General features: G+C 47.6%; 1 protein-coding gene across 3 annotated transcripts in view; it reads left to right on the top strand.

The window, feature by feature from the left end:
- Positions 1-4614: 4614 nt before the first annotated feature.
- ERI3 (ERI1 exoribonuclease family member 3) overlaps positions 4615-16848 on the top strand; it is a 135147-nt gene continuing 122913 nt past the window's right edge. Inside the window, exons 1-2 of one of the 3 annotated variants that reach the window (XM_055725330.1) lie at positions 4615-4692; positions 14144-14418. In XM_055725330.1, the coding sequence (XP_055581305.1) occupies positions 14167-14418 (252 nt within the window). In that variant the 5' untranslated portion in view covers positions 4615-4692; positions 14144-14166. The other 2 variants (XM_055725331.1, XM_027802696.2) reach the window with 2 other exon arrangements.

Below are 16848 nucleotides of genomic sequence, written 5' to 3'. Positions count from 1 at the left end.
TGATCTGAAATCCTCTTTTGCCTTTCCTTTGCTAAGGGCACCAGCACCTTTAAAATCTCTTGTCATTGTCACCCAAGAGCCCTGTGCTGCATCTGCAAACCTTCTGGCCCCACAGAGCTGCTGTTGCTGCTGCTTCCAAATTCATCAAGGGGGACACTGTCAAACAATGAGACACACTTGCTCCCACCGGGGTTGAATGAGCTGCTTTCTTTCAAAACACCCTTTAATTGACAGCTAGGAATAGCTTCCCGTGATGACAAGCTGTCATTAATATCATTCACCAGAATGGTACCCCAGTGATAGTACATGTATTTAGAGGAAAAGGGAGTGAGAAATCCTCTGCAAACAAATGTTTCAACAGAATACATGAACTGAGCTGTGGTTTCAAGAATGACAACATGAATATAAAAATGTACGTTGTGAATATTAGTATTCCCTTAAATATGTGTTCACGTTGGTTAATGAGTCCCACCGGTGGCATTAGTAACTGAAGGATTTGGGTTGGCACATTATTAACTTGTTAAGTAGAAAACAGTGATACAAAACTACTTGTCATGTATATTATAAGACATTTAAAAGTTGCATTCAGCATAAGCAGCTGAACAGAACTAAAGGAGTTGCCTTTAAAATGAGGTGATGTTTCTTTGTGCCATAATCATGTAAAATCCCATTGCTTTAAAAGGAGCTGTGTTCCATGGGCTCTTGGGAAGGAGGCACCAGGACCAGGGCTGGGGAGGCAGTCAGTGGGACCATCCCTCCCCGGCTGTGCTGACCCAGCAGCAGGCAGTGACCTGATACTTCATCTTGGGCTGGGGTGGGCTCAGCCCTTTATTGACGCGAAGGATCTTCTGCAGCTGTGACGCAGGGTCAGTGTGTGTGTGTGTGTGTGTGTGCACATTCTGTATTTTCTGCCCCACCAGTTTGCTGCTTTCTTGTCCATCCATCAGCCCGGAGGTCACTGAAATGATGCTTTGTTAAGAAAATGTTGGGGTTTAAAAGCAAATAAAACTTACAGGTAACTCTAGACCAAGCTGCTGCATCTGCTGGTGGCAGCACAGGAGATCCAGCCATGGGAGAAGGGGGCACAGCTGGAAGCTTCGAGCTGCCCCTTCCACCCTCAGGCTCAAAGATAGTCCTTTGTGTGAATCAGGACAGCTCAGACACCGCCCCAGCATGGACCTTATTTCCTCTGGGCTGCTTCTAGCCATCTCAAAATCTCTAAAGTAGGACAAGCAATTAAGATACCAGAGCTGCTCCTGAAACACTCTCACTTGTTCTCGTGCTGACAGAGGGCTGATTCTGTTGGTCCTGAGGAAATGGGGTACCGGGACTGGCACGGGCTGTGCTACCAGGAATAATCAGGTGCTAACAGGAATAAATAAGGCGACCCTGATTAACAACTATCAGCCCTTTTCCCCACTTTTCCCCATCTGCATGACCCAGTTTCTCAGCATTGCTTGCCCTGGGCCCCATGGCAGTTGTCCACCTTTGAATTTCTTAGCTCTGCCACTGACTGAGACCCTTGGGGAGGGGAGCTGTTCCCAGCAAGGATGCTGCAGGGGCCATGGGCATTGATGGGAAGGCCACAGGATAGCTATTGATCACCCTCATTCATTTTTCCAGAAGCCTGGAGTGAGCCAGATTAATCTGTAGGTGACATTTTCAGTGGCCTGCAATGTTCATTTGAGACATGCACACTCACGTAAGACAGGCTTAGATATGAACACTACAGAAACAGTGACAATATTTAATATAACAGGGTTCTGCTCAATCTGGTTTGGGTGCCTTTTGCAGCTGACAGCTGTGCCAGAAAAAAGGACCTCTTTGAAAGCGCAGTTGCTGAAGGGAATCACATCACTGTCCTGCAGTCTTTGGAGGACGACTTGTACAGATCTCACAGGGGTCACTGAGGCTGGCAGAAGCCAGGAGGCGGCCCCTGGTTATTACAGATGCTTAGCTGGGAAGAGGGGTTTCCCTCCCAAAGAAATGAGCAGGAGGAAACCTCCTGCCTGCTGTGCTGCCTGACTAACCTGGGAAACAGCACAGGGCCTGGCTGATGAAAAGAGGACATGCACACCTCCATGAGCCATTTGTTGTTTGTCTAGACTGAGAAAAAAATTATTTTTTACTGCTAGATGCAGAGGTCAGCAGTGAAAAGGCCTCCTCTCTCTCATCCTCCTAGAAACAGGCAAGCTGTGATCCCTAAATTTCAAGCTTTGGGGTTGCAGCATAATTTCAAGCACCTCTCAGCCACTTTCCATCCCTGATAAGGAGGGGCAGTGGCAGATCACTCAAGGAATGCCACAGCGCAAAGGCCCTCAATTGACTCTCCTGGGCTGCTGGCAAGCCATACATCAGTCACCAAAGGCTTGACAAATCATAGCGATACAGCTAAGCTTAGAAGTAAAACTTCACATTATCCTTGCTTATGTGGGTGGGAGGCTGAGAGATGCCAAATCTAAGAGGGCTTACAGGAACTTTTTCTATTATTAAATGGTTTGCTGTTGGTACTTTTATAGTTCCATCATGCTACTTTCATGAGTCAGGCCTCCCAAGTTCAAGGCTGCATACAAACAGAGCAAAACCATAAATCCAACCTGAAAAGTCGGCAACACAATTAAAGGCAGGGGCACCAGGCAGGCCAGCCAGGCAGCCAGGAAAGCACCAGCAGCCTGCCTTGCACAGAGCGGCACTCAGTGATCTCCACACTCTGGCACTTACCTTTTCCAATATTTTAAGGCATGGAGCCAGAGAAAGGCTTAAGGGATGATTTGAAGAGGACAGCAAGGTGACAGAAAGATAAGACCGCTCCTGCCTGTGGGCAGAGGATGGATGAGGTGACCTCTAGGATCCCTTGTGGTCCTACTTGTGTTAGTCAGTGACTCAGTTTGCTCTTCACACCCCTGTGGAAGTATCAGGGCTGGTGCAAAGGAGCTGCTGGCTTGAAATGTGGATGCATGAGTTAACATGGGGGGCAAGGAAGCAAGCGAATAGGGGAATGTCCCCAGCTAGTATGCTTGCCATTGCATTGCAACTGAACTTTCCAAGGGTTAAGATGCAGCAGTAGGCTAAAAATTAGGTATCATTGCAGGTAAGATGTGAATGTCCTGGCAGAGAGTGCTAGCCACATGCATGGGGAGGAGATGCCATGGTTTAGGAGTGTCTAGCAGAGACTGGGCAATGTCCAGACACAAGTTTAGGATCAGAGCTGCACAAACATAGAAAGAACTGGAAGCCAGTGACTGATGTCTGAGCGAGGGAGGGGAAAGGCAAGCCCTAGGCTTGCTGAAGGACCTGACTTTGACTTAATCCAAATCGAATGGAGGGAGGAAACACTGGCCAGCATCAGTGCCAGTTACTGGTGCAGCCCTGCCTGGGCACTGTTAAGACCAACAAAGACTTACCAGTGCCAGCAGCACCTACCTTATCTAGAATGAAGTATCCTGGGCTGCAATCAAAAGAAGCATGACCAGCAGGTCCAAGGAGGTGATTTTCCTCCTCTGCTCTGCTCTTGTGAGACCTTACCTGGAGTATTGTGTTTGGTTCAGGAGCCCCCAACATAAGAAGGACAGGGAGCTGTTGGAGTGAGTCCAGAGGAGGGCCATGAAGACGATCAGAGGGCTGGAGCATCTCTCCCATGAAGACAGGATAAGGGAGGTGGGGTTGTTCGGCCTGGAGAAGAGCTGGCTCCGCAGGGACCTTACAGTGACCTTCCAGTACCTGATGGGGGCCTACAGGAAAGCTTGAGAAGGACTTTTTACAAGGACATGTAGCGATGGGACACAGGGGAATGGCTTTAAACTGAGAATAGGGTAGGTTTATGTTAGATATTAAGAATAAATTCTTCATTATGAGGGTGGTGAGGCACTGGCACAGGTTTCCCAGAGAAGCTGTGGCTGCCCCATCCCTGGCAGTGCTCAAGGCCAGGCTGGATGGGGCTTGGAGCAGCCTGGTCTGGTGGAAGGTGTCCCTGCCCATGGCAGGGGTGTGGAAGTAGATGGTCTTTGAGCTGTTGTCCAACCCAGACCATTCTGCGATTCTGTGAAGTGAGCCCAGCAGCAGTGGGGGCAAGGGGCAACACCCCAGAGGGCTCCCCAGTGAGACCTGCAACTGCAGGCCACGCTGCCCCGGCACCGAGGACACGGTCTCCCTCCACTGCGGCCAACAGTGAGCGCTGCCCAGGTGCGATACTACACGTCCAGCTGCAGCGGGTGTGCTGCAGGCCCGGGCTGCAGGGGGGCTGGGGGAGCGCTGAGGCAGGCGGCCTCAGGGGACCGGGGGGGGGACACGACACACAACGGGATGTCCCCTGGGGACACGGGGTGGGCAGGGGGTGGCCACGGGGCACACGAGGAAGAGAGCCGGCAGGCAGGGCAAGGGCGGCTGCCGGGCACGCCGCGGGGCGGCCTCCGGGGACCCGTTCTGGCACCCGGCGGGGCCGGCTCTGGGCACCCGGCGGTGCCGCCGCGGCAGCGGCGTCGAGGCGCGGCCACGCGGCGGGGCAGGGCGAGGGGGCGGTGCGGAGGCGCCGAACTACAGGCCCCAGCATGCCCCGCGCGGCGGCGGGCGGCGGGCGCCTGCGCGAGGGGGCGCGGCGGGGAGGAAGCCCCGCCCCCGGCCGCGGCAGGCGGCGCTGCGGTTGGCCGGCGGCGCTGCCGCTCAGAGCGGGGTCGGGGGTCAGAGTGCGCGGAGGTGAGTGGCGGTGTTGGGGACTCGTGGTGCGGAGTGTGTGCGGGGCGGGGGGGGAGGGCCAGGCCGGGGCGGTCCCCCCCGCGGGGGGGGGCACGGCTGCCGCCGGGCAGCGAGCGGCGGCACGGCCGTGCCGAGGCCCGGGCGGCTCGGGGGCCCGGCAGGCCTGGCGGAGGCGTGGGGCCGCCGTGGCCCGGGGCGGGGGGTGGAGGCCAGGCCCGGGGGGCGAGGGAGGGGGGGCTCGGCCTGGCCCCCCGCGGTGGCGGGGCCTGCGCCGGCGTGGCGGCCGGCGGCCGGGGGTTTGGGGTGGCGAGCCGGGCTGCGGGCCGGCGCGGGGCGGCGGTGGGGGTGCGGGGAGGCCGTCGGGGGCGGCCCCGGCCCGAGGGGAGGGTGAGGGGCGGCGGCGGGCAGGCGTGGCAGAGCCTCGTCCGCTCGACGCCGGGCCCGGCTTCGTGCTGCCGGGCCCTCCGCTGCCCGGGCTCTGCCGTGGGTGGAAATCTCGAGGGTGGCAGCGGTCCTGCCGGTCCTAGCCAGAGCGGGATCATTTGCCGTTAGGGCTTGAGAAAGGGGAAAACACCCGTGTGCCCAGGGAGTAAGGGGCATGTGCGGGATGAGAGAGAGGCAGCAGCAACGAGGATTTTTCATGTGCCTTTTGGGATGTGGAGGTTCCGGGATGATGGTGATGGGGGAGTAGGAGGTTTGATTATTATTTTTTTTATTATTATTTTTTTATCCTGTGGGATTGAATTGGTCACCTGTCTCAGATTTGGAGACTGAAGTAAACTTGAGAAGGCTTAGAACTGCAGGATCTGTTTACTTGTTTTCTGAGTGGCAGTAGGAAATTCTTCTCCTGTTCTTTTCTGGCTGCTGTACTGTTACAGGTGTTTCTTCTAACTGAGATGTATGGAACAGTGTTGTCATTTATTACTTATGTTCTGTCTTTTACAAGTCCTGTGTGAAGTGGATTTACGTGGTCGTTGCTGGCCTGTTTGCTAATAAGTCTGACATTTGTTTTCCTACTTCTTTACTTGCCTCTTTTCCTTATTGAGCTTTTGGCTTCAGAAATGGGTGGATTGACAGCTGCTGCTTAGTCTGAACTCTTAATATTCTTTCAACTGCAATGCAAGGGATCTGCAAATTTTCCAATAGGTTAATGCTTGCACTATGCCTCAGGAAGGATGAGGTATGCAGGGCTCCAGGCAGGTACATCTTAAAGGCGCTTGTCCTATCCAATGCTGTTTGACAGTTGTCTGAGTATTTTTTATTTTTTTAAATGGCAACTTGAATTGGTTTTATCCTTTATTTGCCCTTTGCAGCATTGTAGCATCTCCTATCACTTGGTGTTAAAGTTGGTGTTTGACCTTGTATTTCCAAGAACGAATTATTCTTAAAACAAGTAATGTGTCAGAAGTCCAGTTGGCTACTCTTCAGTGTGTAGGCTTGGGAAATTTGATTTCAGATATTTTTGTTTCCCTTTTTCAAGTACTGAATGTTGGCTTTTGAAACTGAATTTTCATGTTCATTTATAGTGTGAACTAAATGCTTGTCTTGTTTCAAAGAGTGGCCCTTTTATGGTTCTTGCTCATCTCAAACTTAGGGTTGCTCTACAGGAATGGTGTATTGGGTGTTTTGTTGGTTTGTTTGGGTTTTTTTTAAGTTAGTATGTATAGCTAGACAGATTTGAGTGTTACCAAAATCCAAAAGAAGAAATCTGTTAAAACATTAAAAAGAAAACACTTGTGTGCTTGATGCTAAATAAAGAAGTCCTTGGATTGCATGTATGCTGATATGACCTAAAGTTTCTGCTTTGCAGTTGAGAGATACTTAACTTCATTTTGATTCCTTTAGGAGGCCCGATCACAGCTGTTTGGGTTGGTGCTTATCTTGTTTTGGCCCTGTTAACTTCACTAGGCCTTGATTTTTATTTATTTAGATTTTTTTTTTACTGACACTCCCACTGCTTAAATTTTGGAAATGGATTTCTGGAAGAGGCTGAAATGTGTGAAGTTTTTGCACTTGACTTTGCTCCTGTATCAGTCCAGTAGCCACCTACACTAAAGGGCTGTGAGACTGTAGAGCACAGGTCTGGTGAAGTTCAGGTAAATGTTGTAGGACCAGCCACTGTGGCTTTACGTACAGGAGAATGCTGAAGGCTATTAGGCAGCTACACATTTGTCACAAATCTGTCCTTGGATCTGAAGCATGTGTTATTGCTGGAAATGGTCATCTTGAGACTCCTGGTGTTTTACTTTAATAGTGCTGAGCTAACATACCAGCATGGTGCAATGGCAAGCAGAGGAATGAGGGGAGAAGAGGACAAATTGTGGCTGTCAAAGCATAACCTAGAGCAGAAGTGCTGGCTGTTACATCTTTCCTGGCTGGTTTTTGGGACTCACTGAGACTGGGTTGTGTGGAAACCATGCCCTGTCGTAGTTGCTACCCTGCTTGGAGCATTTGCTTGTCTACTGAGACAGAGCTCTGGCAGAGTACACACTCTCTTTTAACACTTCTGGAGTAGATGAAGATAAAAGTGACCGGTATATTGAGCAATGCAATTGTTGTCTCCCTGAATCCAGACTGAGATTCATTTGACACTCTCAGGTGTTAACCTTCAAGTTCATTTTTCAGATAACGAAGGTGTATGGCAGTTTGAACAACTGTGGCATTCATGCGTATGAAAATCAAGTAATTATGCGTGCTAGATTCCATTAAGCAAAGGGTGGCCTGCTATGTCTCCTTTCCACTAAATTAGGCCAATATGCAATAGTAGCTTTTACTGACTAGAAGTGTAATAGCTACAAATCTCTTACTCCTGGCACTGGGAGCTCTGCTGTGGATTGAGAGCATTGAAATGCCTAAAATTTCAGAACTTGCTCCAAAGACCAGGGCTGGGAAAGTTTGAATGAAAACTAAGATGTGTTATTTTTTGACAGCAAATGGATTGACGATTGGAACGAGCTGTCTGAAGGTAGTGGGGAGCCTCCATACTTGATGCTGCAATTCAAGGCCAGAAACTTTTCTGAAAGATGTTCAAGCCTTTGGGCTCAATTCAGAAGTAATGAAGTGGAAACTTTATGGCCAACATTACATGAGGTTCAGACAGGATGGTCCAATGGGCTTTCTGACTTTGTTTTATGTGCTTATGCTGCTAGAGCCAAGATACCTTCTCCATTTCCTGCAAAGTGCTGCGCCATCCCAGGTGTCTGTATCCTGGTCTAAGTTTGTGGTTTGGTGAGTGGCTGAGCTGACCAGCAGCTCCCAATGGCTCATCTCCCTCCTGCTTCTGCCAGTGTGGGCCCATCCTCTCCTTTGAGCTTTGGCACTCATCCAGCCTGGCCCTGAGCTGATTCGTCTCACTAAACCAGCAGGAAACTATCTTGTTTTAATTGTGTTTTATTCTGGCTGCATTAGTCCTTTTATAGGTTCCTGTGGTTGAATCGGCTCATGGAGGGGCCAGACAAGCTCAGGAACTGGTGTAAGGTAATCAGCAGGAGAGTAAGACTGAGGAAGACCTGCCTCCTTTTGGCTTCCCAGAACTATTGGCTTGTTAGCCTCATTTTGTGTAGTTTCACCCTGGTGCCTTTTGTTATGGCTCTCATGCAGAGGCAGGAGACTGGACTAGAGGATTCTTGGTCCAGTCCTCTGCAACTGTTCTTTCCTTAATGCCAACTCCACTCTTCCACTGCGGCTTTCCAGTCTTGCACTGTATGTATCTTTGTTGTTGCTTCTTTGTTTTAATTTTTGTTGTTTCCTTCCTCTACGTTTCCTCTAAATGACCAGTTCTTTACTGTGTGGAACTTCTTCAGGCTCCAGCTTAGACCCATTTACCTATCTGCAGTTACTCTTGGAGCAGGTTTAAAAATACTGGTCTTAGGAGACTAGTCAAGGAGCTGACGAAAGTGGGTTGCCTAGCAGAGGTGGCCTAATAAAATTGGAGTGGAATTGTACTGTGCATCTTTGGGATGGCTTCTGGGTGGTCTGCTTGGATAAGTTCATGTCCTGCTGGTGTGGAGTCTCGCATGGGTTTCACTGTGTTGTCAAGTGAACTGAGATGTGTTTGTTTCCCAGCCTCATAGGGTGTGATAGCCCCAGCAAGTGCTAAGTAATCAGCGCCTTCGGCCTCGCTCATTGTGATCTCACAAGCCATCACGTCTGTGATGTCACAATGGAAGAGATTCTGGTGCTCTGACATAGCTGACATATCTGGTGGTGCCTTTGACATATCTGCCAAGGAACGCAGCGGGAAGAATGAGTTCAAGAAATGGGAAAGACCTTCCTTAACCTGAGAGTGCCCTCCATCCTTTAGTCAACCCTTTCTGTGTTCACTTATCTCTTCCATATGGCCATAGAGGGGCGAGCTGGTGCCTATATAGAGTGGATTTTTTAATTGAACTACAGATGCGTGTATCCCCTGGATGAGCAGTTGCCTGACTTTGCTCCTGTAATCCTCGTTCTTCTCTGCTATTACCCTTCCTTGTTGTATTGCATCTAATTTTAGACTGTAAGTTCTCAAGAACAGGGTCCTCTTCATCTGTAGTGGGAAGAGGCTGGGTGTGATTGTGGAGTGCTGTAAAACCAAAATTATTGATACTGAGTTGTATCTGAGCTGAGTAATGATGGGACAGCATGTAGACAACCTGTGGTAATGCTTTGAGAAAGTTACGTTATGAATTTTCCAGAATGTGAGGCTGGTTGTCTAGCAGTGCTGGAGACAAACCCAGCCAAAAGTGAAGGGAGTGCAACCATGATTCATGCTCAAGGGACAATATTGTGAGGTTAACAAATTAAAAAAGCAAATTTACCTGTCTAAAATTGTTACATTATTAAAATGGTTCTACAAGCTTTGTGTTTTGTTGTTTGTTTTACTTTATGGTGTTGGGGTTTTTTTGGTGTTTGGTTTTTTTTGCAAGTTTGGATGGTGACAGTGGATAAGCTGGCTTTGTTCATAGTCTTGTTTCCTGTCTCACAGGCTAGCCAGGTGGTGTCTTTTTTGGACTGTAGTTCATGTAATGAAATACTTGGATTTAGGTTAAGGTTGATTAAAAAAAGGAGTTATCTCTATTGTTCTTCAGTTATATCTTCACACAGCTGAAATACGGGCTCACGTTTGACCTCCGAGTATGCGTTTGAACAGCTACCAAAATGGAAGTCCTGCATTTTTTGTTATACTGTGTTCCAGGTGTTGCTAAATGTATGCAGTTTTGTTCTACAAAAAGCATCTTTATTACCCTATCTTTTTTAGTCTTCATATAATTTAATAAAATAAGACACTGTAATTTAATAAAATAAGACAAACCTGGCTTACATTTTGGATGGATTTTTGTTGCTCTAGCATTGAGTTTTCTGTTGGAGGCCAGGAGTTCACAGCTGCCGCTACCCAGGCTTTGCACAGGGTCTCCCAAAGCTTGGTTGTTTTGTTGTTTTTTTTTTTAATTTTAGTTTGTTTTGTCCTTTAGATTAGTGTGGGGTTGGTTTTGCTTACTTTTTTAATATGGTGGAGGGCCATGTTGCCATAACAAAGTAATTTAATGTGTAAATGAGAGGCTCTCGTAAAACATAATTTTTTGGGTTACCCCTCTAACCTGAACTTAGGGAGTTTGATGTCTTGCTCCCTCCCTACGTCACCTTATCAAACTGGACAAAGAAGGGGAATATTTTTGGGTTAAAGGCAAGCTGTTAAAGTTATGCCTTCTCTTGCTGCTGGGTGATTTTAATTAGATGTGGTTATAAAAAGCAAATGTGAATGTTATGTGCAAAGAGCCCATTAAGCTCAAGTTCATAAGCTAATTTGTCTCGCCATTGATGAATTTGAATCCTCTGCAACTCGCGTGGTGCACGTCCGTGTGTGGCTTTGGGGCTGTCCTATGGGTGGGGGAGAGCGCTTGCAATGCCCTGCTGGCTTTTCTCGCCAGTGGTGTTCACGTGGCAGGAGTTCCTCATCTCTTTCCTTGCTGCTTGTGGTTACCCCTATGCAGCTTCCCTGGTGGGAAACCTGGAGCCTGAGAGCCACTGGTGCGGATTGTTTGCTTTGTGCTCATTTGGGCCCCTGGCGAGCCAGTGGCTACAGCTGGCACTTGGCTTTCCTTCCTTGCTGGTGATCAAACTTGTCGTGGTTTAGTATTGTGTGCTTGGACCGCTAACAAGCAAGAGCTGTGGTCAGCCTGAGCTTGTCCTTTTACCTGTGGCTGACGTCCAGAGATTATTTTTTTTTAATTATTTTTAAAAGATAGTTGATTATAGCTGGTGGTGTCATCTGTGGCACATGCTGTTACACAGCACATAATGCGAACTTTATCTTCCAGCACCCCTGTTACTGGGTGTTTCAAATGTAAAGTGCTGTTACATTTTCCTAGGTCTGTGTACAATCTGTCAAAATAATTCCTGAGGTCCAGCCTCAGTTCATGGTCCCATTATCTTTCATATGTATCTGTGTAAGGAATTGGAGCTGTGTGATATGAAATATTAACCTGGTAGGGTTGAATGCCAGATGTGACAGCCTGCAATGTCTGAGATTATAATCTGATCCTGTATGCGTAAGAAATATATATGTGGTGTTTTATGTAGATTTGGAAATGGAATCACTGAACATGTGGATTTATATGGATAGAGCTGGGTTTCTAATTTTTGAAGCTGAGTTGCTTGCATTGTTGTCCGTTGGAAAAAAATACGGGATAATTACTAGTGCTTTGCATTGTCATAGCAGTTATAAATGCTTTACATGACTTCCAATAAAGTGTGTTTGCTCACCAGCTATCTTGTGCTCTGAGGCACTCTGACCTTGCCAAAGAAGATGATGTGGGGTCTTCCCAGGGCACCTAGAGCAGTGGCTGGGTAAACATGCAGTTAAAACGTCATTTGGCTGAAGGTGCAGAGTTTGCAGTGGAGTTGCCCTTATTTGTATGCAGTCTGCGTAGGGAAATCGGCATGCAACACCCCACTTGTGCACCTTTGTTTGGAGCGTTGCTCCCTCTGCTATAAGGGAGAGTGGGGAGAGAGGCTGCCTGTACGATGGGGAACCCGATCCTGTTGTTAGACATGGGACACCTGCAGAAGTTGTTAGTGTAAACAAGCACTAGATGTTGGCTGTTATTTCCCTCTACTGATGTCCCATGGTACCTGTGTGACACAGACCTGCTGGGGTCTGGAGTGGCGCTGCCGTGTTTGCCTGGTGATGTGCCTGAATCGTGCCGAGATGGCCAGTTTGCCTTTGCCGTGTGGTCTCAGTGGCTCGGAAACCTCCGCGCTGCTGTGCCTGGTGTGGGCCAGCCTGAAGATTCATGGGGTTCATGTCTGATGCCCTAGTGTTGCTGGTTAAGATACGTTAGAGAAGTACTGATCTTTCTGTCTGTGGGTGGATAATGTATGTTTTATTGCCTGTGTTTGATATAGGGCTTGGAGCCTGCCTGCCTCCCCCACTCCAACTGTATATTTTACTTTATGCAGTAGGCTAAAGACCAGGTTTTACCACAACTAACTTACAAGCTGCTTTATTCTGAGATACTATATTTATTTGCCGTGATGGGCCTTTAGATTCATAGCCAGTAGCTTGAAGATTTAAAGCATGTGTACCTTAAATATCTCTATTCTGGGGCAGGTTAGAATACAAATAACTTCTATTTGGCTGAAATGCATTTATTAATGAAAGTAAAAGCTGTAGATGGAAAAGCAATAGGTAGAACTGAGCCCCTTTAGGATAAATGCAGTGTTGGGCTCTTCATTATGGTTTTCAAACTTGAGTTTTCAGTTTTCTGGCTACCTGCTGCCTGGCACACTGCTTTAATAAAACAAGCAGCCCCCCAAACATGAGAGCCACAAGGTGGGGATGCATTTACACTGTGAAATTGGCAGCTTGGGCACTGGCTCAGTGTTAAACATCTCAGCTCCTTTGATTTTTGCCTTTCACTCAAAACCTTGGAAAGGGAAGGTTACCAGATGCGTGTTTACTCGAAGCACACAACCTGCTCAGCCGCAATTATCTCCTAATCTGGTCCTTCCGAGTTTCTCCGGTCTCGCAGGTAAATACAGATTTAGCCGTTATTCAAGGCATATTATTTACCTCATTAAGTGTGTGTTTTGGCACGTGCATTATTTACCTGACGGACTAACGGATGGGAAAGAGCAAACGCTGTCTTTTGTGCAAACAGTGACTTTGTTCGTGGGTGATGAGTCCTCCCTTTCGCCTTGCCCGTCTCGGCTCCCTGTCTTGCGGCAGGTGCTTCCAGCCCTTCCATGGTAGAGTGAAAAATGAGCACAGGCATGGGGAGCCTGGGCTCAGAAGCCGGGCAGGCGGGTGGCACGTGTTCCGATGGAGCTTTTGCCCAGAGCCACAAGCAGTGGGACGAACCGTGGGGATGGATTTAAATATCTATGTGGCAAGAGGTGTGTCTGTGTGTGTGTCTATATATACAGTTAGAAGTGGTACACATGTTCTTATTCAAGAGGACTGGGTTGTTGCAATTCACCTGTTTTACTGTCGGTCGCTGTGTAATGCCTCCATGAGTTGGGCTCAAACTCTCGTCCCAAAAAATCTATTAACAGCTCTGAGACTGACCTGCCTTGGGCAGTGACAATCCTGTCAAGTTTTTCCTGCAGTGCTTTCAAAGAAAAGGGTAGGGGGGGGGGAAATCCAGGTGGTCTGACATGGATAATGTAATTTATTAAATAGCATTTGTTAAAAGGAAGCATCAGAATGTGATGCTTGGGTGAGGTATTTCTTTGGGAGGGAGGCTGTAACCTGTGGAGTCCTGCTTGCATTTTATAGTTCCTATAGTTCCTGCAGTCCCTGGGTGTGAATTTGTTGAACCGATATCATCCTCTGAGAAATACCTGAAGTGAGAAATTGAGTGTAGCACTAGAATCACATCTCTAAGAAACTTTGTACTGGAGATGAGAACTTCCCTGGGAGGAGCCTTCCAGCCATCAGATGTGTGGATTTGTAATGGAAGTGGGAGGTTGCAGTGCAACTAACAGGTGTTTCAGGGCCAAGCTGGCTGGGTGGGTTGTAATGTTAATATGTGTGTTGCTGTATTTAATTCCTACTGTGTATCAGAAGTTGCATTGTATATGAAAAGACAAAAGGCCTCCTCAGAAATTTTAATGGGGTTTAGATCAGATATTCTATGTTTCAAGTGGTTTGTGTTGTGTTCTACTGTGATAAGGTTCAGCAGGAGGGTGTGATCTGGTGCCTGGAGCAATGACTGTTTTGTGTCTTGTAGTTCTTAATTTAGAGCCATTTTCAGAGGTTAATTTCCAGTTGCCTGTGATTCTGGACACCTTGAGCTCAGTCCAAATGTCATCTCTTGCGCTTAGAGCAGGTTACTGTGTTATTTCAGGTTTGTGATGCTGGAACCTCCACCGGGAAGCACAAAGGAAATCCCTGTCAGAGGAGGACAGTGAAGAGATACTAGCAGAGATGAGCTGTATGCGTGCATGAGTAACTTGAGTCTCTCTTCAGTTTCAGATGCCTCTGGATGTTCAATGATAGCACTTCTCCATACTGGAGCAGCAAAGTTTCCCCAAAACTTAGTTCCAAGGGCAAGACAAGCTGTGTCCTCCCTCCTCCCGGCTGGTGTTCTCAAAGGGTGCAGCTCCATCATAAGCAGGAAACTGGCGTCCCACGGCTTTGGAGCTTCCATGGCAGCAATGTCATCCTTCCCTCCACAGAGATATCACTACTTCTTAGTGCTGGATTTTGAGGCTACATGTGATAAACCACAGATTCATCCTCAGGTAAATAGCCAGTCCTGTTAATTATGCCCTTGCAAGTTGCTGATGCTGTTCTGAGAGGTGGAAGGAGAAAGCACAGTGCTGGCTTACTTGTCTTCTCTGGTTTGTCCCACCTGTGTTCTGTTGCTCGTCCTCCAGGGCCCTTGCCGGTCACCTGCTATCTCAAGAGCAATGCCAGGACCATTTGGTGGGAATGAAATGAAGGAGCCCGATTTCCATCAAGGCAGTGACCATTCATGTGTTACTGAAAACATCTTTAAGTCATGTATGCTTGTCATCTGTCTGAACTGGGAAGCGTCTAAAAGTTTTTGGCTGGGAACCTGTATTAGAGTACTCATGGCAGCCTTAATTGATTCTGCAAGGAAAAAAGCTGTTGGTAGCCAACAGCTTTAGGAATAGTTTGAATGATGTAAATGTGTGCAACATAATGGGGTTTCTAAGTAGAGAATAATAGTTTGGGGCTATCTGATCTTGCTGAAGGTCTCTTGCCTGGGTGTTAACTGGAGTGTAATGAGACAGGAAGAGTTCAGCTTCAGAGAGATTCTCCAGTGCCCTACCCTACCACTTGAGGCATACAGAGATCCAGATGAAGTACAGAGGTTTTTCTGCAGACAGTTCTTTAGCAGCGTAGAGCATATCAGTAAATATATTTTCAGTTGTCAGTAGGATGGGCCTAGCTTTTCCATTTAAATTAGAAAAGTGTGCAAACAAGAAAATAATCCGAAGTAATATTGGGTTGGTAACAAACACAATTTTTAAGTCTCTAAATTGAACTTGGACTTCACACCCTCCTCTGCCAAGCAACTGGCCTCTTAAGGGTATTGCTGGTAATACATGCGTTGGGTCAGAATAACTTCTGTTTGCTTTGTTTCAAATATACTACAGACTAAACGGTTTTCTGTGTGGTATCTCATTATCAAAGTGACTCGATACAGTGTGTTCATTTCCTAGTGCAGCTGTGGTTTCCCTTGAGCTTGCCCTGTCAAAGGGATGCCATGAGCTGGGATAAAACTTGACTCCTCTCAGTGGTGCCTTGGTGAATGCCGCGTGCCTCTCGTGTTTCTTGTGAAATGGACAGCAAATTCCCTGCTCTTTTGCTGGGTCTTTGTGGGAAGCTGTTGTAGCTCTGCATCCAGTTCTGCTAGCAGGGTCTTAACCGCTCTCCAAGTGAGATGTCAGGCTATTTCCTGCATGCTCCGCCTTGGGTGCACAGACCTGTCAAAGCTGTAAATTGGATCTACCTTGTCCCTTTGGATATGGGTTTGGTCTGTGCACATTTTGATGCAAAACCATGATGCATGTGGAGCTAGTTTACAGCTGGCAGTAAAAAGGAGCATGAGTGGAATATGATTACTACTGTTTTAAGGAGCTTTGTCCCCAAGTCCTTGCCAGGGAAAGTAATGGTCTGGGCCAATGCAGATCTGCTATATATTTTGTTGGTGAGATAGCACCTTTAAGGTGGAGATGTTCTTCAGTGTTATTTTTCCAGTCTGCTGTGTTCAGTACCTGTCTGCATCATATCGTGTGTGGAAAGGGCTGTCAGTCCCTCACACCCTCACCAACAAATTAGTTTGACAAAACGGCTCTCGCTACATGGAAATCAGTATAGCTGGAAAGGCTGAAGGTGCCTGCCAGGATCAGGCAACTTTATCAGATGAAATTTTAGTTGATGCCCCTACCTGCATCCTACCTTTTTGCTGACCAGTGTGGCTTTTGTCCTCTTCACTGCTGCGTTGTATGTCACGGTGAGCAAACTGTGCCATGTATTTCAGTCATGTTTTGTGCACAGTTTTAGTGACAGGATCTTTTACCGGAGCAGTGACAGACAGGTTTTGGAGGTTTGGTCTGAGGACAGACCGGGGAGCTAGGAATGGTGAAGTGTTGATCTTCACTGTGATCCTGACCTTTTTTCTGCTTTTGTTTTAATACCTGAAAAACAGAAGTCTAGGTACAGTGAAATTCAGATGCATTGAGATTTGATGAAGAGGCTGCGTACACAGAGCAAAACTGATCCACTTTAAGTGGGTAGGCACAGCTGTAAATTTAGCCAGCTCAAACTAAGTTTTCTACAGTGCACTTGCCATCATCCAGAACACTTCACATTTCTCACTAACTGCTCCTCAAAATATTCTGACTTCTTACCAGAAACTACTGAAATAGCCATCTTTTAATCTGCACTAAGGTGTGTGACTGCCACATCTCCTCCTCCTCCCACTGTTTGTTTGTGCTCTTCTGCAACCAGCAGCCTTGCTGGCTTTATCCCTGGGGAAGTCCTTCATGCTCCTTCGGGAGCCCTGAAGACTACTTCATTTCCATTCCTTTTCACGCTGCCCAATTCTCGGAGGTCTCATGGTATGGCCTCTGTAATGGGGATCAAGGAGGGTCAAGGACAGCGGTATTCCTCTGGGAAGCTGTCTGCGTTGTGGCTCCTGT

The sequence above is a fragment of the Falco cherrug genome, chromosome 12 (genome assembly GCF_023634085.1).
Source record: "Falco cherrug isolate bFalChe1 chromosome 12, bFalChe1.pri, whole genome shotgun sequence".
Taxonomy (NCBI): Eukaryota; Metazoa; Chordata; class Aves; order Falconiformes; family Falconidae; genus Falco; species Falco cherrug.
The sequence above is the reverse complement of the archived record's forward strand: the minus strand, read 5'-3'. Positions and strand labels throughout refer to the sequence as shown.